Genomic DNA, 27,052 nt, shown 5'->3' with positions numbered 1-27,052 from the left:
TGTTGGCTCAAACTTGTCTTGCATACACACGGTCGCACAAAGTTGTCTGAAAATCCAATCGTTCTGAACGCGGCGACGTAAAACACGTACGTCGGGACTATAAAACGGGGCAGTAACCAATAGCTTTCGTCTCTTCATTTATTCTGAGCATAGTGGCACTTTGTGCGTCGGATTTGGATACACACGATCGGAATTTAAACGATCGGATTTTGTTGTCGGAAAATTTTATAGCCTGCTCTCAAACTTTGTGTGTCGGAAACTCCGACGGAAAAAGTCCGATGGAGCCCACTCACGGTCGGAATTTCCAACAACACAATCCGATCGCTCTTTTTCCATCGGAAAATCTGACCGTGTGTACAGGGCATTACAGTACAAGCAACCCCCCCCAGTTAGAAAGCACTTCCCAGAGTTAACCCTTTGATCGCCCCTGATGTTAACCCCTTCCCAGCCAGTGTCTTTATTATAGTTACAGTGCATATTTTTTTAGCACTGGTCCCCAAAAAAGTGTCACTTAGGCTCCTTTCACACTGGGGCGGTTTGCAGGCGCTATTGCGTTAAAAATAGCACCTGCAAACCGACCTAAAACTGCCATTACTGTTTCTCCAGTGTGAAAGCCCGAGGGCTTTCACACTTGAGCGGTGCGCTGGCAGGAGAGAAAAGAAACTCCTGCAAACAGCATCTTTGGAGCGGTGTATTCACCGCTCCGAAACCGCTCCTGCCCATTGAAATCAATGGGGCAGCACGGTTATAGCGCCGCTGTAGCGGCGCTTTGCGGACGGTTTTAACCCTGTTTCGGCCACCAGCGGGGGTTAAAACCGCACCACTAGCGGCCGAATACCGCCTCTAAAACGACGGTAAAGCGGCGCTAAAAATAGCGCCGTTTTACCGCTGACGCCCCAATTGCCCCAGTGTAAAAGGGGCCTCAGGTCTCTTGCACACTGCAGTTTGAAAAAGCTCAGTACAGCTTTTTTTATACTGAGCTAAAATACAGCCCATTAATTGTAATGTGCCTATACACATAGGCATGCAAACAAGTGCCGTGCATTGTTCAGTAAAAAAAAAAAAAAGATCTGCATTTTTGGTCAGTAATTTACGCCGCATGCGCACAAATATGCGCACGTTTGTGCAAATGTCCATTTGTAGATTGTACAGAACGAGAATGCGAGAATAGATTTGCGCAAAATTGCATGAACACATATATGTGAAAATGTGTGAAAATAGGCGCAAATACTTAATAAAGAAAACTCCTGTAATTACATCTGAAAAAGTAGATGCTCAAACAGGATCATGTGCAAGAGGCTTTATATGTCCAATTTGTCCGCCGCAATGTCGCAGTCCCGCTATAAGTCACTGATCACCACCATTACTAGTAAAAAAATAAATATCCGTAAAAATTAAATGAAAATATACCATAGTTTGTAGACGCTATAACTTTTGTGCAAACCAATCAATATACGCTTATTGGGATTTTTTTTTTACCAAAAATATGTAGCAGAATACTTATTGGCCTAAATTGATGAAGATATTCGATTTTTTAACATTTTTTTTATTGGATATGTTTTATAGCAGAAATGTTTTTTTGTTTATAGCGCAAAAAAAAAAAAAAAATCACAGAGGTGATCAAATACCACCAAAAGAAAGCTCTTATTTGTAGGGGGAAAAAATGGCATAAATATTATGTGGGTACTGTGTCGCACACCCGCGCAATTGTCAATTAAAGTAACGCAGTGCTGTATTGCAAAAAATGGACTGGTCATGAAGGGGGTAAAACCTTCCAGGGGCTAAAGTGGTTAAAGAGATTCCACAGAGTAAGGAAAAAAAAAAAAAGGTATAAAATGCAAATACCTATTGTAGCTTCCTTGTGATTGTTTGCCGGGCTTTGGCATGCATGGATAGCGCCATGGATAAGCTTGCCCATCCCTCCCGGTGTCATAAATCGGATGTGAACAGAACTGTGTGACTGCGACAGAGTGAACCAAATGTAAGTAGGTAAAAAAAGTAAGTAATTTTATTAAGATAAATGCATACAAATGTAACACACCACCAATACCAAACAGTGTGAGAAAACCAAACAACCAAACAGTGACAACAAACTAACCAGCATATACAGCAAAAGGGGATACCAGAATCGTAGTCAAGCCAGGCCAAGGTCATAAACAGGAGATCAGCAGATGTGGGGCCAGGAGTAAGACAGACAGGGACAAGGTGGAAGGGATCAGGCTGCAGGGCAAGGATCCAGGGATACAGGAACAGACAGGAACAGGTACTAATAGGTTTAGGATACAGGGATCAGGTTCAGGGTTGCAGGTTAACAGGATACAGGTCAGGGCTCAAGGACAATACCAAGGCAAGGATGTGTGAGCCTTGCCCGGGTATTTATACCATTTCCTACAATCAGGCTCAGGTGATGCCTGACTGCAGGAGGTGATATCATCTCCATGCTGCCAGAATCCACCCACTGGTGGACGCCAGTACTGCGGCCCAAAGATGACATAACACCAGCAGGGGAAAGCTCTCCTGACAGTTCCAAACTGCCAGGAGACACCTGCTGGTGGACCTCAGTACTGCACGCCAAATGACAGATAGTATTACCAGCGGATGGAACCTTTCTTGACACCCTGCCTGCTGCATATTCCTTTTGTTTTTTTTATCTCAAGGAAAGTTTGTATTGAGAACAAAAATGTAATTTGCAAACATTTGTTTGGTCCAAAAAGATTACAGCGAATATATCTTTAAAACACATTTAAATTTCCACTTCTGTACATTGACTCAAGGTTTCTAGGTCGACACATGCAACTGCATCATATACCGTTTTATTGCAACTCCCCACACACCCCATCTGCAATATCTTACATGTTATACCTGAGTAATCACAAAATTCTATCCAGAATTAAATCAACTGGGGATAGCCCTGGCATATCCAACCAGGGTGACTGCTTGGTATTTGCCTGGGCGTCCTCTATGCTGGAAAATAAACTTCTCCAGACTTAGTATCGTTTCCATTTGTGCCACCAGCTTCTTCCACAAGGGAGGCTCGGTCGACTTCCAGTGTCGAAGGATCAGGATACGGGCCTGAAACAGCACCATGGCTATGGCTTTTTTGGCTACCTCCCCCACCTGAAGATCATCTATAATACCTAAAAGGCAAAGTTTAGGATCCATGCCAACATCAACTCCAAATACTCTGGAAGGGGTATCAGTAACCCTGCTGCATATTCCTACTGGCTAGTGATGCAGCCATAGAAATTTATGGGGGGGGGGGGGTTGGAAGTTAAGAAAAGGTCCGACATTACTCTGAGTGCCGAAGCTTTGCCTATCGACTGGCCTTGTGAATCGTCCCTAAGTGCCGGGCTTTGAAGGCTTTACTGTAAATTCTAGTGCGTACTAAGGCACATACTTGTTAGCAAGATACATGGGAGTGCCATTAAATATGAATGAGTTTTTGTGCCTTGTGGGAAAGCACGTGATTTTGTGTATGTTCCCAACTTACACACTTATGTGAAGAATGCCTCGGGGAGTTTTTTTTTTTTAACTTACTTGGTAACATCAGCCTTCCACAGAATTGTTGCCGCATAGTTGAGGTGCCAAATATCTACATGGGCTAACAAAAAGGGAATATTCAATACAAATAAAGACCAAAAACACTTCTTTCTTTAATAAGTATTTATTTGTTTTGGCAAAATTATTTATAGGCCACGGTGTTGTTCAAGGGGTAACCTGATAATGTATTAACAATAATTAAAATAACTTATGAAGCCATTATGGCTATAATAAATTAACATAAGAATTACATGGTGTCCATTCAGACAATGCTGGACGACTATTCCCCACTAAACAACACCTATGACTGATTTCAAGAAAATGGGGAGAGGAGGGTGGGAGTCCCGGTCCTGTCTTGAAGGGGGGTCTGCGGGTAACGGCCGGACTTCTCCCTTAAATCTGCTCCGGATTTGCGGGCTTTGGCAACCCGCCAATTTTGTCCAATCCTCAGCTGCGCAGGTAACTGCCGCAGTAACCAATGACAACCTGTCAAGATATTAAATGGAAAAACAGCATCCCCCTTTGAGCTTTCCCATGTTGGTCCTGCATACTGCATGAACCTTTCATTCTATTATACATATTATAAGGTAGCAGCCCATATGGGGTAAAGCAGCTGAAAGAAAAACTAAACTGTTCTAGTCCATTAATAGAAAGACCTGAAAACATAAAACATTTCTTGTTGAATTGAATATTCACCTTAAAGCGGAAGTTAACCCATGCATTTAACAGTTTCAAAAAACAGTTACATTTCCAGCACGTGCCAGGAATGTAACACTCCCATTGGTTGTGCTCTCAACCAAACTGTCAAACCGTCCAATGGCTGGCGTCATAACTGATCACATGTGCAGCATCATGGCAGTTTTAGATTAAACAGAGGCCAAGATGGCAGCTTCCTTGGCTGAAAACGATAGAGTTTTTTTTTTTTTACACTTTAACAGGATGGTAAAGTGTGATGGTCACCCTCGAGCTCATAGGCGTGCGCACAGGGTGTGCCGGATGTGCCCAGGCACACCCTAATACCCCCATGCGCATTAGTGTTATCGTTCTGTGTAGCAACAGGAACATGGGAAAGTTCTCCCTCCTACTGGCTCTGCCATAAGAGAAGAGTTTATCCTTTTCTCTTTCACTGTGCCAGCAGGGAGATCAATGTGCTGGGGTCATATATATGTAGATACATACACATGCATGTGTGTTTGAGCTTAAGGGTGCACACCCTAATGCATTAGGCTGCGCACACCTATGCTCGAGCTTCTCGTTAGATGTATCCTATGCTCGAGCTTCTCGTTAGATGTATGTAGGGAACGCCGGCTTTATGTGCTCTCCACGCGGCCGGCATCTGACACATCGCCCACATCAGTGCCTGACCTCGCAAATGTGTTTCTGGAAGAATGGTCAAACATTCCCATAGACACACTTCTAAACCTTGTGGACGGCCTTCCCAGAAGAGTTGAAGCTGTGATAGCTGCAAAGGGTGGGCCAACTCAATATTGAACCCTACGGACTAAGACTGGGATGTCATTAAAGCTCATGTGCATATAAAGGCAGGCAATTATATCAGAAAAAATTACTGCGCTATCCCAAAGAAAACCCGTACATAAAATATACGGATTATGTAAACTAACAAACAGCTGCAACTAAAAAATGTGAGACACCCACACTAAAATTACATATATTCCAACAGGTAGCTGCACTAAGAAATGATGTGCTTAATATATAATACAACAATGAATACACCTCTCAGTATGGAGGTTTAAACACCCGTGAGGGAGGTGACACTATGTGCTAATGTGAAAAACTATGTGATACCCTGACCAGCAAAGAACATGGGCACATTTAGTCCATTCAAAGAAAAATCTAAAAAGAAAAAAAGTTCATTGACGGAAAGTTTCTTCTAAAAGTGGTTAAGGACAGGGATCCATACGGTGTATGTACCACAGTGATATCACCAGGAAGGATGTGATGACAGAAGGGCTCCTCCACCAATGTAAATACTGCCTCTTACCAACTCCTTTGATCCCCTGTCACAGAGATCAAGTAGGCATGTGGCTGTAAACCCCAGCCGCGGGTCTTGGCAAGTGAAGGATCCCACTGTTTCTCTCCACCACAAATCTTCTAGGTGTTGGGTTAAACGCTCATCGCCCATATGGATAAACAGAAAGAGGCTCCCATAGTGTAGCAAGTTTAACACAGTTTAATTAGAGATAAAAAATACACTTACAATTATGTCGTACAAAATTCGCTTCATAAAATCAATGGCCGGCCGGCTACAATGCGCTGCCCGTCGCTTCTGGGATCAGCGTAGTAGTGTGTGGTGACGTCAGCATGCCGCTCCTCCCTACGCCCTTTCGTCACACCTGACGTCTTCCAGGGGCACGGGCGGCGCACTGTCAGTCAAAATGAAACATTTCTGCTTTTTTCATTTCATACTTTATTTTAGACCCAGTGACATCACTGAGTCTCTGTGTTTCTCTATGGCAGGAAACTAATGGCTGGTGGGAAGAGCAATGCTAATCATCCATGAAAGAATGAAATTAAGGCCTCTTGCACCTAATACTCCTGTTTGAGCATCTACTTTTTCAGACTTTTTTTTTGTATGCATTTGCACGCATTTTGGCGAGCACTCGCACAATCCTGCGCAAATGTGCGAAAACCTATTCTCGCATTCTACTTCTGCACATTATGTAAATGCCCGTTTGTTCGCATTTGCGAGCACGAGGTGTAAATTACTGACCAAAAATGCAGATTTTTTCTAACTTTTTTTTTCTGAATAATGCACGGTGCTTGTTTGTGCGCACGTGTGCATAGACACATTACAATTAACGGGCTGTATTTTAGAAAAATGGGCTGTATTTTTTTAGAAAAAAAAAAAAATGAAAAAAGCTGTTCTGAGTTTTTTCAAGCTGCAGTGTGCAAGAAGCCGAAATTGAATGAATGAAAGGGCCCAGGGGCAGTAAGGCTGGGGAGAAAAGTGCAAGATGATACTGGATGTCCTCCATCCAGGAAATGAGGCAGGCTATATAATAGGGACTGACCAGACTACCATGGTTGCAACTGCAGCCTCATGCAGTAATGAATCAGATGACTTAAAGAAGGATGTTAAAAACAACTTCAAATATAATCTCTCAAACTCCACTATGCTACATGAAGCTGTCAAAACACACACACACTTGGATTTTGTGAGGTTTTAGAAATGGGCTCATTAGTGTCCTTGTAGTCCTATAGAAGCAGCATAAACTGAATATATGGGTGGTAAGGATGCATGGTCTTGACATCACTGCCATCTAGTGTCTATTATTGGTATTGTAATTAATCTCAAGTTTTGTATGCAGGATACTTTTCATTGGTAACTTGCAAAGGTGCCAAAAAGAATTTAGATAACAGTCTTCTGTCTTGGCTTTTTTTGGCCAGTGGACAATAATCTAATGTCTGTGGAGCAGGCCCTGCCAGTCCTGAGTGACCGTTTTAAGAGGATAAAGCACTACTTTTCTGGGCTGTGCACAGCACTTGGTCTCTTGTGGTGCCCTAGCATCCAATTCAAATAAATGGTCTGCCTTAAAACAATGCATCTTAACACACATGGGTTAAGGCACCGCAGCAGACCACCTGAGTGTGAATGGGCACTCCTGACAAACTACCTTGGAGCAGTGGCGGCTGGTGGTATATTTTTTTTTGGGGGGGGGGCGCCACACAGTGCACAGCCACCCCTCCCCCTGCCCCCCGGTTGGGTCACACACACCCCCCCTTCCTCAGTCGGTTGGTTGTCACCCGCAACACTTACCCTGGCAGCACTTCCTTTCCAGTGATGGGCAGCCGGCTTCCCCTGCGTCTCCTCGGCATCACGGCGGTGTCCTCGCCGTGCATCTCCACCTCTGCCATTCCTCCCTCCTCCTCCCTTAGTCAATAGGGTAGCTTCTCCTTTCGGCCAATCGGGAATTGGGTCTCAGGACCCACCTCCTGATTGGCTGGAAGGCAGAATCAGTGTGACAATAGTGAATATTCATTCACTATTGTCACACAACTGGGTGGGCTTTGAGCACAGTGCTCTCCCCAAGCCCAACCTTTTTTGAAGCCTATTAGAGCCTCTGGCTCTAATCATGTGCTTCAAAAACAACTAAAAAAATCCCCCATTGGAATCCATGCGTCCTGCACCTTGCATGTAGATTAGGGGGCCAGACGCATAGATGGGGGGGGGCACCCCCTGTGGACAGACCACCACTGTCTTGGAGGCCCCACAGTGTGTACTTTATTTTTTAACCCTTTCATGACTAAGCCTATTTTTGAAATTTGGTGTTTACAAGTTAAAATCTGTATTTTTTGCTAAAAAATTACTTAGAGCCCCCAAACATTATATATATATATATATATATATATATATATATATATTTTTTTTTTTTTTAGCAGAGAATCTAGAGAATAAAATGGAGATTGTTGCAATATTTTATATCACACAGTATTTGTGCAGCGGTGTTTTAAACGCACATTTTTGGAAAAGGGACACTTTCATGAATTTTAAAAGATCCAAACAGTAAAGTTACCCCAATTTTTTTGTATAATGTGAAAGATGATGTTACGCCGAGTAATTAGATACCAAACATGTCATGCTTCATAATTGCACGCACTTGTGGAATGGCGACAAACTACGGTACCTAAGAATTTCCATAGGCGACGCTTTAAATTTTTTTTTACGGTTACCAGGTTAGAGTTACAGAGGAGGTCTAGTGCTAGAATTATTGCTCTAGCTCTGACGATCGCGGCGATACCTCACATGTGTGATTTGAACACCGTTTATATAGGCGCGACTTCTGTATGGGTTTTCTTTGCTGCATGAGCTCGCGGGGACGGGGGCGCTTTAAAATTTTTGTTTTTCTTATTTATTTTATTTATTTTTATATTTATAAATTGTGTTTAAAAAAAAATAAAAAATTGATGACTTTTATTGCTGTCACAGGGAATGTAAACATCCCTTGTGACAGTAATAGGTGGTGACAGGTACTCTTTATGGAGGGATCGCCGAAAACGGCAATTCTGAATACTGTATATTTTTTTTAAACCGGCGCCATTGGCAGCCGAGTAAACGGGAAGTGACGTCATGACGTCGCTTCCGCGTTTACAATTAGGAGGCTGGAACGAAGCCTCCCATGGCTTTGTGCTCAGCCCGCCCCCAGCCGCCGGAGGCAGCCGATTGGTCACCGGGCCACCGGGATCGAACGGGAGGCCTGGTAAGAGCGGCGGGAGGCGGCGGAAGGGGGTTGTCCCCTCCCGCTCCTCCGGTATAACAGCCGAGTGGCTTTTAGCCGCATCAGTTGTTATACTCGGATAGCTGATCGCGCGCTCTAAACAACAGTACCGGGATGATGCCTGCAGCTGCGGGCATCATCCCGGTATAACCCCGGAAAGCCGAGTACGCACATCTGCGTACGCTCGGCGGGAAGGGGTTAATATTAGGGCTGTTGAAATTAATCGTCGAATCAATACATCGGATTCGGCCGTCCACGGTGCGGCACCGATTCTATAGATTTAAACAATCGATTATTGAGGATGACGTCATCCTTGTGCCGTGCAATGCCCTGCCTCCGAGTGAAGCCGAAAGCAGCCAAAGCTTTCGCGCCGTTTTCTCCAGCCTCCCACTGACATCATCCCCCTGTGTCGCGGCTTAGAGAGAGGAGACACAGACAGCTGAGCAACACGTGTCCGACCTCTTTCGTGTCCCGGACTCCCAGTCTCCCCAGAGCTTTCCTCCTAGTGGGCTCCCACTATCACTGTGTGCAGTGAACACAGCAGGCTGTCACAGGGGGAGAGGGAGACCGTCCAGCGTCCGTCAGTGCCGTCACCCGACTCTGGGCATGGAGAGACCCGAGCTAGGCCGCGCTTGGTTGTCCTCACCAGGCTGAGTGTCCAGTGTCCTCACTCTGAGTCCTCACAGGCAGCAGCAGGAGAGGAGACCCGCTCCAGACCAGCAGCAGCAGTGAGTGCCAGTCGTCTCGTCATTGCCAGCCACACTGCCACTGCTCAGCTCAGTACCACTACTAGGGCTGTGTTTTGGCCTAGGCCGACATGGCCTAGGCCTAGGGCGGCACTTTGCGGGGGGCGGCAAAAAGGGCCGCCCCCCGCATGAGAAAAAGCCCCCCCGCCCGTCTTGCCGATTCCCGGCTCCCGCCTCCTGCACACATGCAGCCCACGGCGGCCGGTGTTCTGCTCTCGGCAAGACACCGGCTTTCTGTAGCAGCGCCACTGTGTATGGGCATGCTTGGCAGAGGGTGGGGGCGTGTATCTCACGCCCCCACTCTCTGACAAGCACGCCCATACACCACGGCGCCGCTACAGAAAGCCGGCCGCCGTGGGCTGCAAGCGTGCAGGAGGCGGCAGCGGGAGCTGGGAATCGGCAAGACGGGTGGGGGGGCTATTTCTCATGCGGGGGGGCGGCGTGTGTCACTCGCGCCCCCATTAGCAGCAGGTGACAGGTGGAGCCTTAAGCTCCGCCTACCCTCCCCTGCACTGCTTTCTTGCAGTGAATTGTCTCCTCGGCCCTGGGGCGGGATCTGGCTGTGACGTCAGGAGGAGAGAGAAGAGCACGTGGGAAACCCCCAGGACAGCAGGTACAATGATTGAATAAATTATATCAGTGTTATGGGCACTGGCAGTGGCAGCATTTGATGGGCACAGTGTTAGCATTTGATGGGCACAGTGGCTACATTTGATGGGCACAGTGGCTACATTTGATGGGCACAGTGGCTACGTTTGATGGGCACAGTGGCAGCATTTGATGGGCACAGTGTTAGCATTTGATGGGCACAGTGTTAGCATTTGATGGGCACAGTGGCTACGTTTGATGGGCACAGTGACTGCGTTTGATGGGAACAGTGGCAGCATTTGATAGGCACAGTGGCTACGTTTGATGGGCACAGTGGCAGCATTTGATGGGCACAGTGTTAGCGTTTGATGGGCACAGTGACTGCGTTTGATGGGCACAGTGACTGCGTTTGATGGGGCACAGTGACTGCGTTTGATGGGGCACAGTGGCTGCATTTGATGGCTCAGTGGCTGAGTTTGATGGGGCCCAGTGAGACTGCAATTGATGGGCACAGTGGCTGCATTGGATGGCACAGTGGCTGAGTTTGATGGGGCACAGTGAGGCTGCAATTGATGGGCACAGTGGCTGCATTTGATGGCACAGTGGCTGCATTTGATGGCACAAAGGCGGCAATTGATGGGCACAGTGGCGACAATTGATGGGCACAGTGGCTGTGTTTGATGGGCACAGTGGCAGCATTTGATGGGCACAGTGGCTACGTTTGATGGGCACAGTGGCAGCATTTGATGGGCACAGTGGCAGCATTTGATGGGCACAGTGTTAGCATTTGATGGGCACAGTGGCTACGTTTGATGGGCACAGTGACTGCGTTTGATGGGCACAGTGACTGCGTTTGATGGGCACAGTGGCTGTGTTTGATGGGGCACAGTGGCTGTGTTTGATGGCTCAGTGGCTGAGTTTGATGGGGCACAGTGAGGCTGCAATTGATGGGCACAGTGGCTGCATTTGATGGCACAGTGGCTGCGTTTGATGGCTCAGTGGCTGAGTTTGATGGGGCACAGTGAGGCTGCAATTGATGGGCACAGTGGCTGCATTTGATGGCACAGTGGCTGAGTTTGATGGGGCACAGTGAGGCTGCAATTGATATGCACAGTGGCTGCGTTTGATGGCACAGTGGCTGCATTTGATGGCACAAAGGCGGCAATTGATGGGCACAGTGGCGACAATTGATCGGTGCAGTGGCTGTGTTTGATGGGGCACAGTGGCTGTGTTTGATGGCACAGTGGCTGAGTTTGATGGGGCACAGTGAGGCTGCAATTGATGGGCACAGTGGCTGCATTTGATGGCAGAGTGGCTGAGTTTGATGGGGCACAGTGAGGCTGCAATTGATGGGCACAGTGGCTGCATTTGATGGCACAGTGGCTGAGTTTGATGGGGCACAGTGAGGCTGCAATTGATGGGCACAGTGGCTGCGTTTGATGGCACAGTGGCTGCATTTGATGGGCACAGTGGCTGCATTTGATGGCACAGTGGCTGCGTTTGATGGGGCACAGTGGCTGCATTTGATAGCACAGTGGCTGCATTTGATGGCACAGTGGCTGCGTTTGATGGGGCACAGTGGCTGCATTTGATGGGCACAGTGGCTGCATTTGATGGCACAGTGGCTGCGTTTGATGGGGCACAGTGGCTGCATTTGATGGCACAGTGGCTGCATTTGATGGGGCACAGTGAGGCTGCAATTGATGGGCACAGTGAGACACCCCCCCCCCCATGATAGCATTAAAACTCAGCAGCTACAAATACTGTAGCTGCTTACGTTTAATATTAGGACACTTACCTGTCCAGGGATCCAGCGATGTCGACACCTCAGCCGATTTTCAGATTGGCTCTCGGGTTTTGCCACTATCATTCATGGTAAGGGAAACCGACCGGTTCCCTACTGCACATGTGCGAAGCGCGTTGCACTTTCTGAATGGCCCAGTGGAGGAAGGAGGAGGGGGGGCAAACTTCAGAGGGGACAGCGCCGTCTCCCGGAAGGGGGGAAGGGTACCTGTCAGAAACAGGTACCCGTTCCCCCCTGAAAGGTGCCAAATAAGCCTAAAGAGGAAGGGCTGTGGTTTACAGATGATAGGGTGGGTCTTAAACAGGAAGGGGTGTGGCCTCGGCAGGATGGGGTGGGTCCTATTTAAATTAGGGGGGTGCATGCGTTTAGTCAGGCCTAGGGCAGCACAAAACCTAAATACACCACTGACCACTACCATACCATCATCTTAATTAATCAGGTAGGTAACCGACTGACTGTGTGTGTGTCACATCATCATGTCCGTGTCACTATATCACACAGACACACACACAGTATGAACGAAGAAGTGACACTCACTAAACTTGTCATTCTGTCCTGTCCTCAGACTCCAATCCTCATCCTCACTCACAGGCAGGCAGCAGCAGGAGAGGAGGAGAGAGAGACCTGCTCCACCAGCAGTGAGTGGCTGAGTGTCAGTGCCACTGCCCAGCTCAGCTGTAACACGTCACCGACTCGTCGTCATCATCACAGGTAGGTAACTCACTGTCACTATGTCACACACACAGTAGTAGTAGTACTAGACAAATAGTAAAGAGGACGGTGTTACACTGTCCTAAACTAAGATAATATATTATAAATAAAATATCATATAATAATTAATCTGTATCTCTGATGCATTATGGATGGAGTGGACTGTGTCTGTCTTTGTAAAATGCAAATGCCAAATTTATTATTGTAAATAATAAATATTAATAATGATGGTGCTTGCCTTGCCATTCTGTATACCTAAACATTAACCCCTTCGCGCCGAGCGGACGCATTTGCGGGGTTATACTAGGATGATGCCCGCAGCTGCACTGCTGCAGGCATCATCCCGGTACGGTTTTTTACAGCGGGCGCCGGGCCGTCGGCTTTGCCATGGATATTGGATAACAACCCAGTGGCTAAAAGCCACTGGGTTGTTATCCCGGAGGAGCGGGAGTGGACTGGACATCCCCTGCCTTCCGCCGCTCTAGCCTCCCAAATAAAGGCATAAGAAAAAAAAATTAAAAATAATTATAAAAGCGGCCCGCAGCAAAGAAAACACATATGGAAGTTGGCTCGGCAAGTCGCACCCAGCCCGCATAGTTAGTTACAGTGTTCAAATCTCATGTGAGGTATCGCTGGGATCGTCAGAGCGAGAGCAATAATTATAATTCTAGCACTAGACCTCCTCTGTAACTCTAACCTGTGGAAACCGTTATTTTTTTTGTCGCCTTTGGAGATTTTTAGGTACCGCAGTTTTTTTTTTTTCTGGTGGTTTATAAGAAAGAAGCTGAGAGGTACCGCAGTTTTGTCACCATTCTACGTGTGCGCAATTTTAAAGCATGACATGTTTGGTATTTATTTACTCGGCGTAACACATCATATTTCATATTATACCAAAAAATTTAGGATAACTAACTTTGCTGTTTCGTCTTTTTTTTAATTCATGAAAGTATCTTTTTTTTTTTTCCCCAAAAAGTTGCATTTAAAAGACCGCTGCACAATAAATTAAATACAGTGAGACATAAAATATTGCAACAATCGCCATTTTATTCTCTAGGTTCTCTGCTAAAAAAATAATTATAATGTTTGGGGGTTTTCTAAGTAATGTTCTATCAAAAAAATATGGATTTTAACTTGTAAAAAACACCAAATGTCAATAGGCTTAGTCATGAAAGGGTTAAAGTGAGTTTAAGTGACCATGCCATTGCCATTTAATTAATTATGGTTTAGGTCAGTCTATTCTCTAATCTATTGAATGTCCAATGTTTGTCTTAGTGATTGATCACAACTTCATTGATACCTTTGTATGATTTATGGTTTTGCTCATCACTGCCCCACACATGCTGCTGCGGTGAGTGCATGTGTGGGGCAGTGATGAGCAAAACCATAATAAATCATACACAAACAAGATAACTACGAAGTTGTGATGTGAATCAATCACTAAGACATTGACAATGAATACATAAAACTATAAATAATGAAATAGCATATGTTGTCATTTGGGGGGGGGGGGGGGGGCGGGAGGATGTTGTTGGCGGGACAGGGACCTGGGACAGGGACATATGATGTTGTTTGTTTGTAGCTGTTTGTGACGTGTTCAATGCCAGTGTGCCACGAAAATTGAAGAAGGAGAGATAGAGAGATCACGTGACCGTCTGTCGCTGAGTGACCAATGACCCCAGTGCAGTTGATGACCCACGGTGGCTAGCAGTAGCACAGATCACAGATAAGATGAGGGCACATTTTAACACATAGCAACTAAGTGCAACTGCGAGTAGCTAGCGACGGCGTGTGGGGTAGAATAAGGATTTTGTGACAACTATTTGTTAACATATCATATACATATAATCATACTACACTTACACTAGTAGAGGAAACGTGTTACTTTTTGTTTTCTGGTGATCTTGTGGCAGGCTTTAGGCTTAATCACTTCATTTTTTTTTCTTATTTTTTTAATACTGACTGGAGTTTGTAGACAAAATTGTCATCATCACCCCTGTCACAATTACATGGCATGCTACACTAGTAAAAATGGCAGAAGTAAACCAAAAAGAACAAGAGATAAAAAATGCACCTAGCTTTTTAAAAGCAAACATCTGGGCACCTTTTGGCTTTTATGAACATGAACAAAGTGGGAAGCACAAATTGGACAAGTCATACGCTGTGTGTAAAGCCTGTCGCACAAAAATTAAATATCCAGGGAATACTACTATTATGAGAAACCACTCTAGCCGTTTTCACTCAGAGATGCTAACACCTGCCACCACCACCACCAGTGCCTCCAAGTCAATAGACCCAGCTCAGCCAAGAATTGATGCAATACTCTCAACTTTTCCCCTTTTCAGAGTTGGGCGGCAGAGAATAACAAAAGCTGTGGCAGCTTTCATAGCTAAGGACCTGCGCCCTTATTCTGTTGTGGACAACACTGGGTTTCGCTACCTGTTGAAGACGATAGAGCCACGTTACAAGATCCCATCACGAAGTCACTTTACAGAAAACGTTATACCTGCACTCTACCACAAAACTAAAGCTCAGATAATTGCTTCAATGAGCCAAGCAAGTCGAGTCGCAATAACGTGTGATTCATGGACTTCAGTCACGACGGAGTCTTATGTTACAATAACAGCACATTACGTTAGTAAGGAGTGGCAGATCTTGTCGCATGTGCTGCAAAAATGAGAGCCATTTATGAGTCTCACACGGGTGCTCATCTGGCAGAGCTACTGTCTCGTGTTGTGGAAGAATGGCAACTGTCCGATAAATCTGTAGTGCTTGTGACCGACAATGCGTCAAACATGATAGTTGCAGCTCAAGTTGTGAAATTCCCCCATGTGAAATGCTTCTCCCATACACTGAACTGTGCACCCCAGCAAGCGCTGAAAGTGGCCACACTCTCCAGGCTTCTTGGCAGAGTGTGACAGATATCCACATTCTTTCACCGCAGCACTAGAGCAAGTCACTGTCTAAAAGAGAAACAGAAATGTCTTGGCCTGAAGAATCATAAGGTGATAACTGATGTGCCAACGAGATGGAACAGCGCATATGACATGGTCGAGAGGTTTTTAGAACAACAACCTGCAGTCTGTGCCACCTTGCTGTCTCCAGAAGTCAGAAAAGGAGAGTCCGATCTCTGCACTCTCAACAAAACAGATGTGTCAAATGCAGAGGATGCTGTGAGTGCATTAAAGCCAATGAAGGATGCAACCATGCTGATGTCAGAAGATCGCAATCCAACAGTTTCTCTCATTTCCCCTCTAAATGCACAACTCCTCCAGAGCATGACAGACACCATGGGAGACACACCCATGATCCATGCGATCAAGAATGCCATCAGAACAGATCTTCAGAAGAGGTACAGTAGCGAGGCAGAGAAGAAGATCCCTCATACAGCCTCTGCACTGGATCCTCACTTTAAGGGACTGCCTTTTATCCTCACAGAGGAGGAGAGATTGGAGATATACAAAGGAGTGACTGAGGAGGCTGCATCCTTGAAGGTAATTCAATTAATTTGAATTTCATCATGTTTCTTGAAACAAACTGTAACTAGTAGCTAGCTACAGCTTGCTACATAGTGTAAGCCATGCTTCTGAATCTGATGCGGTGCAGGAACTGCACCGTCCGTTTCCTGTGCTTTTTCATCACCCCATTAGAATCATAGGCAATTGACAATGTGTTTTATTTATTTTTTCTATTCTTTTTTGTTCAAATACAGATTACATCTAAGAGGACACATGAGGAGGATCATGTGCCTAGAAGAAAAGAAACTCTGGAAGAAGAAGAAAGTTCACCCCTCGAGGACAACCATTCTCCATCTCCTCCCAAAAGAAAGGCCAGATCGCTGCTCATGAGTTTGCTGAGACAGTCTTTCACTGACACTGAAGGTACAATAGAACCCAAGACCCCCTATGCCAAGGCTGAAGAGGAAATGGAAAAATATTGTAAAGCCCCACCTCTGCCTCTCACCAGGACCCTTTGAACTGGTGGTGTGAGCATGAGGTCATATTTCCCCTCCTTTCTCAGCTGTCAAAGCAATACTTGTGTATCCCAGGCACAAGCGTGTCTGCAGAACGGGTTTTCTCCACTGCAGGAGATGTGGTAACTGCAAAAAGAAGCGCACTCAAAGCGCAGCATGTGGATCAACTAGTGTTCTTACAGAAAAATCTACACATTCCCAAATCCTGAGCAGCATTGCTTGCACCTTGCAGTGATCCATTTTTTGGGGGGGGTTATTTCATGATTTTTGGCATCTTATCCAGGAAGTGCTGATGTACTGTTGTGTCTGCCAGTGCCACTGCCCCTGCCCAGGCCACTGTTAGTCTGCCACAACAGTGTTGTTAATTTTATATATTTTGTTTATAGCACAGCACTGTCAGTGTCTGCTACTGAGATTTTGATTTTTAAAGATTGTCAAAAAAAAGATTTAAAAAAAGATTTTAAAAGATTTAAAAGAAAGTAGGGGTTATTTTAACCCTCAGCCAAATACTAAAAGTTCCAAACAACTGATGCCAATTGCCAACCAAGCCTCATCCCCTCTCCCCCCTCAGCCCAGTCTCTGTCTCCCCTCCCAGTCTCAACCTCTCCCTAGTCCCTCTACTCCCTTTCCCTCTCCCCCTACCCTTCCCCTTAAGGCCCTCTTCCCCTTCCCTCTTCCCCTTTTCCCCTTTCCCTCTTCCCCCTTCCCTCTTCCCCTCTCCCTCTCTCCTTCTTTTCTCTCTCCCTCTTTCCTTCCTTCTTTCTCACTCCCTCTTTCCCTCTCCCTCTTTCCTTCCTTCTCTCTCCCTCTTTCCTTCCTTCTTTCTCTCTCCCTCTTACCTTTTCAGAGAGAAGGAAAGGTGGAGAGAGAGAAGGAAAGGAGGAGAACTTCTCTCCTCCTTTCTTTCTCTCCCTCTTTCTCTCTCTCTCTCTCTTTCCTCTCTCTCTTTTTCTCTCTTGTTTGTTATCTCTCTCTTTCTTTATCTCTCTCTCTCTTTCTTTATCTTTTTTTTTCTTTCTTTTCTTTCTTTTTTTCCTCTTTCTTTCTTTCTTTTCCCCTTTTCCCCTTCCCCCTTTTCCTTTCCCCCTTTCCTTTCCCCCCTGTCCCCTTTCCCTCCCCTACCAATGCCATCCCCCTCTCCTCCTCCACCCCCTTCTCCAAACATTCCCCTCTCCCCAGTCCCCACCATTCCCCTTCATCTCTCCATCCCTCTTTCTTTTTTTCCCCTCCCGAGTCCCTCCTATCTATTCCCTATGTCATTTTCAACAAGACCTTATAACTCCAGTTATGCCACTCTAGTCTAGCCTCAACTCAACGCAGTCACAGTCACACTGTTGTTGACTGACTGGTGGCAGCAGGCCTGCAGGTGGCCGTGGCACTGGCAATTGCAAACAATTAATGATCATCACAGTGAACTGAACCTGGAGTATACTATATGTCATATAAATATTATATTTGTTATAGCTTTTCTAGCACTGGAGGAGATGGAGAATGGTTTTCTATTGTGTGTCCAACTGTCCATCTAGAATTTTTATACTAGTGTTGTCGTGTGACTGTGGCGTGTTCAGTGTCACAGTGTGTCTGTCATGCTCTGTGACTGCCTGTCTGTTTCTAGGGGTTTAACCTTCAACCAAATCAATTCTGTATTGAATTCCAGACAACTGACGCCCGCCAAGCCACCAGAGGAAGGCAAATTCTTGAAAGAATAAATTGAATCTTAAAACTTGGAGTAAATCTTTATTGGATCACACAAATATACAAACACAAAAGAAAAATCACACACCGACCTGATGGGTGGCTGACTGTGCCAGTGGCACTTGCCTTGCCTGCTTGTTGTTCACACAGTGGCCTGCCCTTTCTCATGATTCACGTCTGACGTGTGTGTTTTTTGTTGCTATTGTGTGTGCATATTTCTGATCCCATAACGGTTTAACTCAAGGTTTTAAGCTTCAATTGATAATTTATTCTGTCAAGGATTTTCGGGCTTCCTCTAATGGTGGCTTGGCTTGAGTTACAGGTGTATCGTGGTAGAGTGCAGGTAACGTTTTCTGTAAAGTGACGACTTGAGTGACAACAAGCTTTGCTAGCACTGGGGGGAGATGGAGAATGGTTTATTTTTGAAGATTGTGTCCATCGAATTTTCACACTTGATGTTATATTGTCAAATGTCAATGTTTGGGGGGGTCAACTTAACCCTCAGCCAAATAAAATTCTAAAATTGTATTTAATTCCAGACAACTGACACCCGCCAAGCCACGAGAGGAAGGCAAATCCTTGAAAAAATAAACTGAATCTTAAAACCTGGAGTAAATCTTTATTGGATCACACAAATACACACACAAAAGAAAAACCACACGCTGACCTGATGAGTGGCTGTGCCATTACCTGCCTGACTGTGGCCCAGTGGCCTGCCCTTTCTCATCATTCTGATTCACCGACGTGTGTGCATATTTCTGATCCCATAACGGTTTAGCTCAAGGTTTTTAGCTTCAATTGATTTATTCTGTAAAGGATTTTCCGGCTTCCTCTAATGGTGGCGTGGCTTGGCTTCAGTTACAGGTGTATCGTGGTAGAGTGCAGGTAACGTTTTCTGTAAAGTGACAATCAATCGTCAATGTTTGGAGGTGTCAACTAACTTAACCCTCAGCCAAATATTCTAAAAGCGTATTTAATTCAAGACAACTGACGCCCACCAAGCCACCCGAGGAAGGTAAATCTTTGAAAGAATAAATTAAATCTTAAAACCTGGAGTAAATCTTTATTGGATCACACAAATACACACATAAACAAAAACACACATCGACCTGACCTCATGTCTGACTGACTGTGCCATTGCTCGGCGCCTGACCTATGGCCTGCCCTTTACCATTATGATTCAGTGATGTGTGTTTTTTTTGGTATTGTGGTGTGTAACTGTATATTTGTGATCCCATTAAGATTTGTCCAAGGTTTTTAGATTTAGTTGACAATTTATTCTGTCAAGGATTTGCAGACTTCCTCTAATGGTGGCTTGGCTTGGCTTCAGTTACAGCTGTATCGTGGCAGAGTGCAGGTAACATTTTCTGTAAAGTGACTGGGTGACACAACTCCGAGAGCTTAGAACGCTGATCTAGCCATCCATCTGTGTTGACTCACTGGCGCTGGTTGTGGTGGTATTGGCAAACAATCATCACTGTTTACCAGGAAGTTCTGCAACACACTGTGTGACTGTGTTACAGGTTTACTGTGATGTTTGCCAGTCAATAATTGGAAGTGCTCTGTTTTATATAGATGTAGGTGGCCTAGGTGTTACTGTTTACAAGTTATAGTTTACTTTTTTTATAAAAAAATATTAAAATGTAAACTACTACACCAGGCCAGCACTGTATGTATGTATTATATACAACAGTTTGATGTCACAGTACTCTTTTAAATAAATACTGTTGTCTGCTGCACTGTTCATGTTCAGACTTTGCTATATGCAGGGAACTTGGTGCAATTTGTTTAAATAGCAGATACAAATAAATATATTTCTTCAATTTCTGACTGCCTGAATTAATTTTTTGAAGAAAAGTTGAAAACCATGGGCACTTGGGTATTAATCGTGATGCATCGCGGAATCGAATCGAATTGTGGACGGGATAATCGTAATCGAATCGTGAGGTGAGTGAAGATGCGCACCTCTAGTTAATATGTATATTTTTATTATATTTGTAAGTTACATTTGTGTCTCCAAACATAAAAAAATTCAAAAATTCAATGTAAAAATTCAACTTCCACATCAAGCAGGTTCGATACTTAATGCTTTAACATAGGAACTCAAAGAATGTGGAGTCCATTCATAACATAAATGCTCTTTTTCTTGCATATCCAATTGTACAACTTACAACTCGCATTACAGCATACGCTCTTTCTCAAGCCAAATGTGTGATTGGACTCCACATCCTTTGAATTGCTACATACAGTTGTGTGAAAAAGTATTTGCCCCTTCCTGATTTTTATTTTTTGCATATTTCTCACACTTAAATGATTCAGATCACACTAACTTTGTGTAATATTAAAGATAACCCAAGTAAATCCAAGAAGCAGTTTTTAAATTATTATTTAATTTATTAAGGGGAAAAAGCTGTTCAAACCTGCCTGGCCCTATGTGAAAAAGTAATTGCCCCCTCCCATGCTGAACCATGAATGAACTGTGATTTTTTTTGGAAAGCTGAGTTAACTTTCACTTGCCACTGCCAGACCTGTTGAATCAAGAAATCACATGAACAGAAGCTGTCTGACAAAGTGAAGCATGCTAACAGATCACAAAAAGCCACACATCATGCCACAATCTAAAAAAAATTAAGAAAAGATTGGAAACAAAGTATGTACATGTATCGGTCTAGGAAGGGTTTTAAAGCCATTTCTAAGGCTTTGGAACTCCACTGAACCACGGGGAGAGCCAATATCCACAAATGGAGATAACTTGGAACAGTGGTGAACCTTCCAAGGAATGGCCGGCCTACAAAAATTACTCCAAGAGCATGACGACTCCTCATCCAGTAGGTCATAAAAGAACGGAGAAAAACATCTAAAGAACTGCAGGCCTCACTTGCCTCAGGTAAGATCAGTGTTCATGATTCAACAATAAGAAAGAGACTGGGCAAAAATGGCATCCATGGGAGAGTTCCAAGGCTAAAGCCACTGCTGACCAAAAGAACACAAAGGCTCATCTCACATTTATCAAAAACATCTTGATTATCCTCAAGACTTTTAGGCAAATATTCTGTGGACGGATGAGACAAAAATGTTACTTTTTGGAAGGTGTGCGGGTTACATCTGCAGTTACATCTGGTATAAAACTAAACACAGCATTTCATAACAAGAACATCATACCAACAGTCAGACATGGTGGTGGTAGCGTGATGGTCTGGGGCTGCTTTGCAGCTTCAGGACCTGGACGACTTACCATAATTGATGGAAACATGAATTCTGAGCTCTACCAGAAAATCCTAGAGGAGAATGTCTGGCCATCAGTTCGTGACCTCAAACTCAAGTGCACTTGGCTTATGCAGCAGGACAATGATCCAAAACACAACAGCAAGTCCACCTCCAAATGATTCAAAAAAAGCAAAATTTAGGTTTTGGAGTGGCCTAGTCAAAGTCCGGACTTAAATCCAATTGAGATGCTGTATCATAACCTTACACAGGCCGTTCATGCTGAAAAACCTTCCAATGTGGCTGAATTAAAACAATTCTGCAAAGAATTCTCCAAAATTGCTCCACAGCAATGTGAAAGGCTCATTGCCAGTTATCGCAAACGCTTGATTGCAGTTATTGTCGCCAAGGGTGACACAACCAGTTATTAGGTTTAGGGGGCAATTACTTTTTCACATAAAGCCAGGAAGGTTTGGACTGGCTTTTTTGCCTTAATAAATGAAACCATCATTTAAAAACTGCATTTTGTATTTACGCAAGTTATCTTTGTGTAATAATACAATTTGTTTGATGATCTGAGTCATTTAAGTGTGACAAATATGCAAAAAAAATAAAAAATCAGAACGGGGCAAATACTTTTTCACACAACTGTAATATATATATATATATATATATATATATATATATATACATACATACATACATATACACACACACACACACACACACACACACATATACATATACACACACGCACTATATACAGGACCAGCAACTAGTGTAATTCATGCCAGTAGCCAGAGCCCTGTCCTTTAGGTTCAATGTATACAGTAGCAAAAAGGTCCAAAAAGGGATGAAGCATAAGTATAATTTATTAAGAATCAAACAAACAATAACATATTAGCAACAGTTTTGGGAAATTAGCCCTTTGTCAGCCCAAAAAGGCAGATACATAATGATGTGTCAACAGTAAAAATACATCCTAATGAGACCTCTAATCACACGCTTCAGTCAATTACATCATTTGAACATCTCAAATCAGGTGTAACCTCAAAAAAAAAAAAAAAATATTATATATATATATATATATATATCCCAAAGGTGTTCTATCAGCACCCTAGTCAAGCTCCTTCACCCCAAACTCGCTCATCCATGTCTTTATGGACCTTGCTTTGTGCACTGGTGCGCAGTCATGTTGGAACAGGAAGGGGCCATCCCCAAACTGTTCCCATAAAGTTGGAAGCAGGAAATTGTCCAAAATGTCTTGGCATGCTAATGCCTTACGAATTCCCTTCACTGGAACAAAGGGGCCAAACCCAACCCTTGAAAAACAACCCCCCTCCACCAAATGATTTGGACATCAGTGCACAAAGCAAGGTCCATAAAGATATAGATGAATGAGTTTAGGGTGGAGGAACTTGACTGACCTATACAGTGTCCTGACCTCAACCAGATAGAATACCTTTGGGATGCATTTGAGCGGCGACTACGAGCCAGGCCTTCTCGTCCAACATCAGTGCCTGACCTCACAAATGCGCTTCTGCAAGAATAGTCAAACATTCCCATAGACACACTTCTAAACCTTGTGGACAGGCTTCCCAGAGGAGTTGAAGCTGTTATAGCTGCAAAGGGTGAGCCAACTCCATATTGAACCCTACAGACTAAGACATCATTGAAGTTCATGTGCGTGTAAAGGCAAATGTCCCAATACTTTTGGCAATATAGTGTATATAATCATATAATGTATGGAGTTACATATTGTATTCTTACAACAGAAGATGTCCTCTAACAAAATGAAACACTGCATGCTTAGGTAATGCATTGTGTTGAGTTAGGATGTTAGGGAGTTAAAAGGATCTGTGTAACACACTGACATCTCCCTCACATTTAAAAGAATTTGGTACAGACTGCTTTGTTAGGGATTATAATAGATTAGAAAAGAATGCTGGAACTAGCATGCAATGCTGCTATCAACTGTCAACAGTTTGCCTAACATAAAAGGAATATAAATCTAGCTTTCTGCTCAAAGTACATAAACCCTTAAGCCTCGTACACACGATCGGATTGTTTCTGAAAAGCCGTTCATCAACCAGACATGTTGTGGAATCGGAGGAGAGAATGTGTTATTTATTATTGGCCTTGGAGTTATTGCTTTGATATTTTTTTTGTTTGAATAATGATTTGATTTGTTATATTTTCTATATTTTTGGATGCATAGAATGCACTTTTTGGTTCTATTGGCAGATAGCATGTCTAATTTTATTCGTTTTCTTTTTTTAATGCACAATAAAAAAAATTGTGGAGAATAATACTTGGCTATGTGTTTTACTTCAAATGACAGTTTGGGAGTCGGCAGTTACATTTTAAAAAATACAATGTAAAATTAACAAGGGACACCAACATAGTTATATCTTTGATCTTAAAAACTACGGGATAATGGTGTTGTGGTAACTTGCCCAAATAAATAAAAGCATAATAATATTATTCTTGATATCACTAGAAAAAAAAAAAGCCTTTGAAAATTTGTTTGCAATAACTCCATCAGTATCACCAGCAAAGCAGCTTCATTATCATCCCATTAAAGAAGAAGAGAATTGTGCGCTGCATTTCAAGATTTCATAATTTGCCACGTCACGAACATTAATTCTCCAATACGAACGCTAGTTTACAAGACCGACGGCTTCTGGCTCAATCTTGCTTCCGAGCATGCGTGTTTGTACTTTGGGCTTTTGTCTGATGGACTTGTGTACACACGATCGGAAAATCCGACAACACAGATTTGTCCGCAGAAAATTTGAAAACCTCTAGCCAACATTTGTCCGAGGAAAGTCTGACAACAATCGTCCAACAGGCTGTCATCGAACATTTCCCGTCGGAAAGTCCAATCGTGTGTACGAGGCTTCACAGAATGATAGTTTGCTTATTGATTTATTTTTATATTTTTTCTCCTAGTGATCTCTGATGTCAAGGCATTCTTCTTCCCGAGAACGCTGACCAATTATGTTGGGAATTTTAATTTCCAAAGGACCACTGTCGATGGATATTTTTTCTCACTGGTTCCGGCTTTTTTCCTCCCACTGACCCCTGATACTGACTATTTTTTCCACCACTGACCCCCAGTGCCAGGCTATTCATTTTTTTGCACTGACCACCATGTGCGGCATAATTTCTGAGCTGAGATGTTCTAACTTCCACTGATGCTGTGGCATTTTTTTCCTCCCACTGCTCACATAAGGGGCCCATGATACATACCCCTGGCTTCCACTAGCCTATATATATATATATATATATATATATATATATATATATATATATATATATATATATATATATATATATATATATATATATATATATATATATATATATATCTCTATATAGATCTATATATCTCATTAAAAGTACTAATCACAAGATGTAAAGCTATCCACAACAATGCACCCACTATATCACCAACCTCATCTCGACATATTTTCTACTCCGCTACTCCCAAGACCTTTTGCTCTCTAGTTCCCTTGTTACCTCCTCCCATGCTCACCTGCGGGACTTCTCTAGAACCTCTCCCTGCCTTTGGAACTCCCTACCCCAGTATGTCCGTTTAGCTCATACCCGGTCTACCTTTAGGTGATCTCTGATAACTCATTCATCCACCTAAGAACTGTACTTCGGCCACCTCTATCAGCACATCCCCCACAACTATTAACTTTTGTACCACTTCCCGCTCGCTTTACTTAGGATTTAAGGTAATAGGCTCCCAATCAACTGTCTCCCACCATCAGAGCCTCCTCCCTGTGACAGTAGGTGGCGTTCATGTGTATTTGAGCTTTGGGGTGCACACCCTAATGCAATAGGCTGCGCACACCTATGGGAGTTTGCAATTGCAAAGCTGAACAATACCAATTACCAGCTGTGGAAGTTCAAATTTCAAATGCTTTTAGGCAAGGATGACTTGTGGCAAGTGCTGAAAACAGATCAACAAATGGAGAGAGGGAGGAATGGGATAGAAAAGATAGACAGGCAAAAGTGACTATAACCTTGCTAGTGGAAGATGACCAGGTTATCCACATAAGAACAGAGAAAAACGACAAAAACTGCATGAGCGTTCAAGCCTCAACAGTAAGCTGTTTCTACTAAGAAAGTTGTATAGGATGTCTCTAGAAAAAGGCCAGCAAATGTGTGACCACGTAAATGCTAGGCTAGAGATCATAGAGCAGCTATGTGCCATCCGAGAGGACATAAGTTGAGTTGAGTTGCATCTTGATATAGAGCGGTCCTTTACCCAGCAGGGTCCCGACGCGCTTACAAACACATACACATATATACATACTAGGGCCAATTTTTGTAGACAGGATCTGATTAACCTACCAGCATGTCTTTGGAGTGTGGGAGCAAACCGGAGTACCCGGAGGAAACCCACGCAGGCACAGGGAGAACATGCAAACTCCAGGCAAGTAGTGTCGTGGTCGGGATTTGAACCAGTGACCTTATTGCTGCTAGTTGAGGGTGCTAACCACTACACCACTGTGATAACCACTACACCACTATGCTGCCCATCAAAGACAATCATATTGTTGCCCTACTCCTCTGCAGTCTTCCAGAGACATATACTGCTTCTATTAACACTTTAGAAACCAGACCCGAGCAGAAGCTGACTGGAATATGTCAAAGACAAATTAATTGATGAATGTGAAAGAAGAAAAGAAAATACGCACCATGACAACAAAGCTCTTAAGATGTACAAAAGGCACAAAACACAAGAAAGCAGAGCCTGTTTTCGCTGTAAAAGGAACGGTCACTTAAAAAAGGACTGTTCTATCTGGAAAGCAGAGCAGCGGAAGCTAGAGCTTTCTACAAAAGAAAGAGTCAAAACAGCCACATAGGAAACTGCAGACACATCATGGAGTGACACCTTTAAAGTGACCCGGAGCGACAAGCCACGTGGCTGGTGCATAGACAAGTCACATGACTAGCAATGAGACCTTCTTCACAAACTTTGATTATAGTGTTTAGTAAGAGGCATGGTGAGATTTTTGAAATTTTTTGTTATAATTTTTGGGAAAATTAAGAAATTAAAAGAAATCACTTTTTTTTGTTTGTTTTTAAAGCGGAGTTCCAGGCTTTTTTTTTTTTTTAATTAAAAGTCAGCAGCTACAAAAAGTTTAGCTGCTGACTTTTAATAAATAGACATTTACCTGTTCCACGGTAAAGTGATGTGGCAGTATGGATCCCCGCTCCTCTCCCTCTCCTCTCCTCGGCGCATCTGGTGGAATTGGGGGCTCCTGGCCGTGAGAGCTTACGGCTTCATGGCCAGGCACGCACTGTACATGCATGAGTTGCGCTGCGCTCTCCCAGTGGACAGGCAATCTTCTGGGACCTGTCACGTGTCCCAGAAGATTGCCAAGAGGGAGGGAACGCCTAGGGGAGAGGAGGAGTCGCCTAGGCGGCCCGTGGGCAGAAGAAGGAAGTGGGACAGGAAGTCCCTCTCTAAAGTAGTCACCCACTCCCCCCCCAAAAAAAATTACATGCCAAATGTGGCATGTAAGGGGGGGAGGAGTGC

At 44.0% G+C, this 27,052-nt stretch overlaps 1 protein-coding gene across 2 annotated transcripts; it reads left to right on the top strand.

Annotated features, from left to right (window-relative positions):
* The first annotated feature begins 15,216 nt into the window (after positions 1 to 15,216).
* Positions 15,217 to 24,730, top strand: LOC141107155 (uncharacterized). Of its 2 annotated transcripts, XM_073597902.1 has the most exons (4): positions 15,217 to 16,117; positions 16,336 to 16,504; positions 20,150 to 20,238; positions 24,448 to 24,730. In XM_073597902.1, exons 1-3 carry the CDS (start codon positions 15,671 to 15,673, stop codon positions 20,218 to 20,220), a joined length of 687 nt encoding a protein of 228 aa, XP_073454003.1. In that variant the 5' UTR covers positions 15,217 to 15,670; the 3' UTR covers positions 20,221 to 20,238; positions 24,448 to 24,730. The 2 variants fall into 2 exon arrangements, with proteins under 2 accessions (XP_073454003.1, XP_073454002.1); XM_073597901.1 differs by lacking the exons at positions 20,150 to 20,238; positions 24,448 to 24,730 and having other exon boundaries at positions 16,336 to 17,357.
* Positions 24,731 to 27,052: the final 2,322 nt, after the last annotated feature.

This window comes from Aquarana catesbeiana, linkage group LG09, assembly GCF_042186555.1.
Source record: "Aquarana catesbeiana isolate 2022-GZ linkage group LG09, ASM4218655v1, whole genome shotgun sequence".
NCBI lineage: Eukaryota > Metazoa > Chordata > Amphibia > Anura > Ranidae > Aquarana > Aquarana catesbeiana.
Note: the sequence above shows the minus strand (reverse complement) of the source record. Positions and strands in the feature narration are given on the sequence as shown.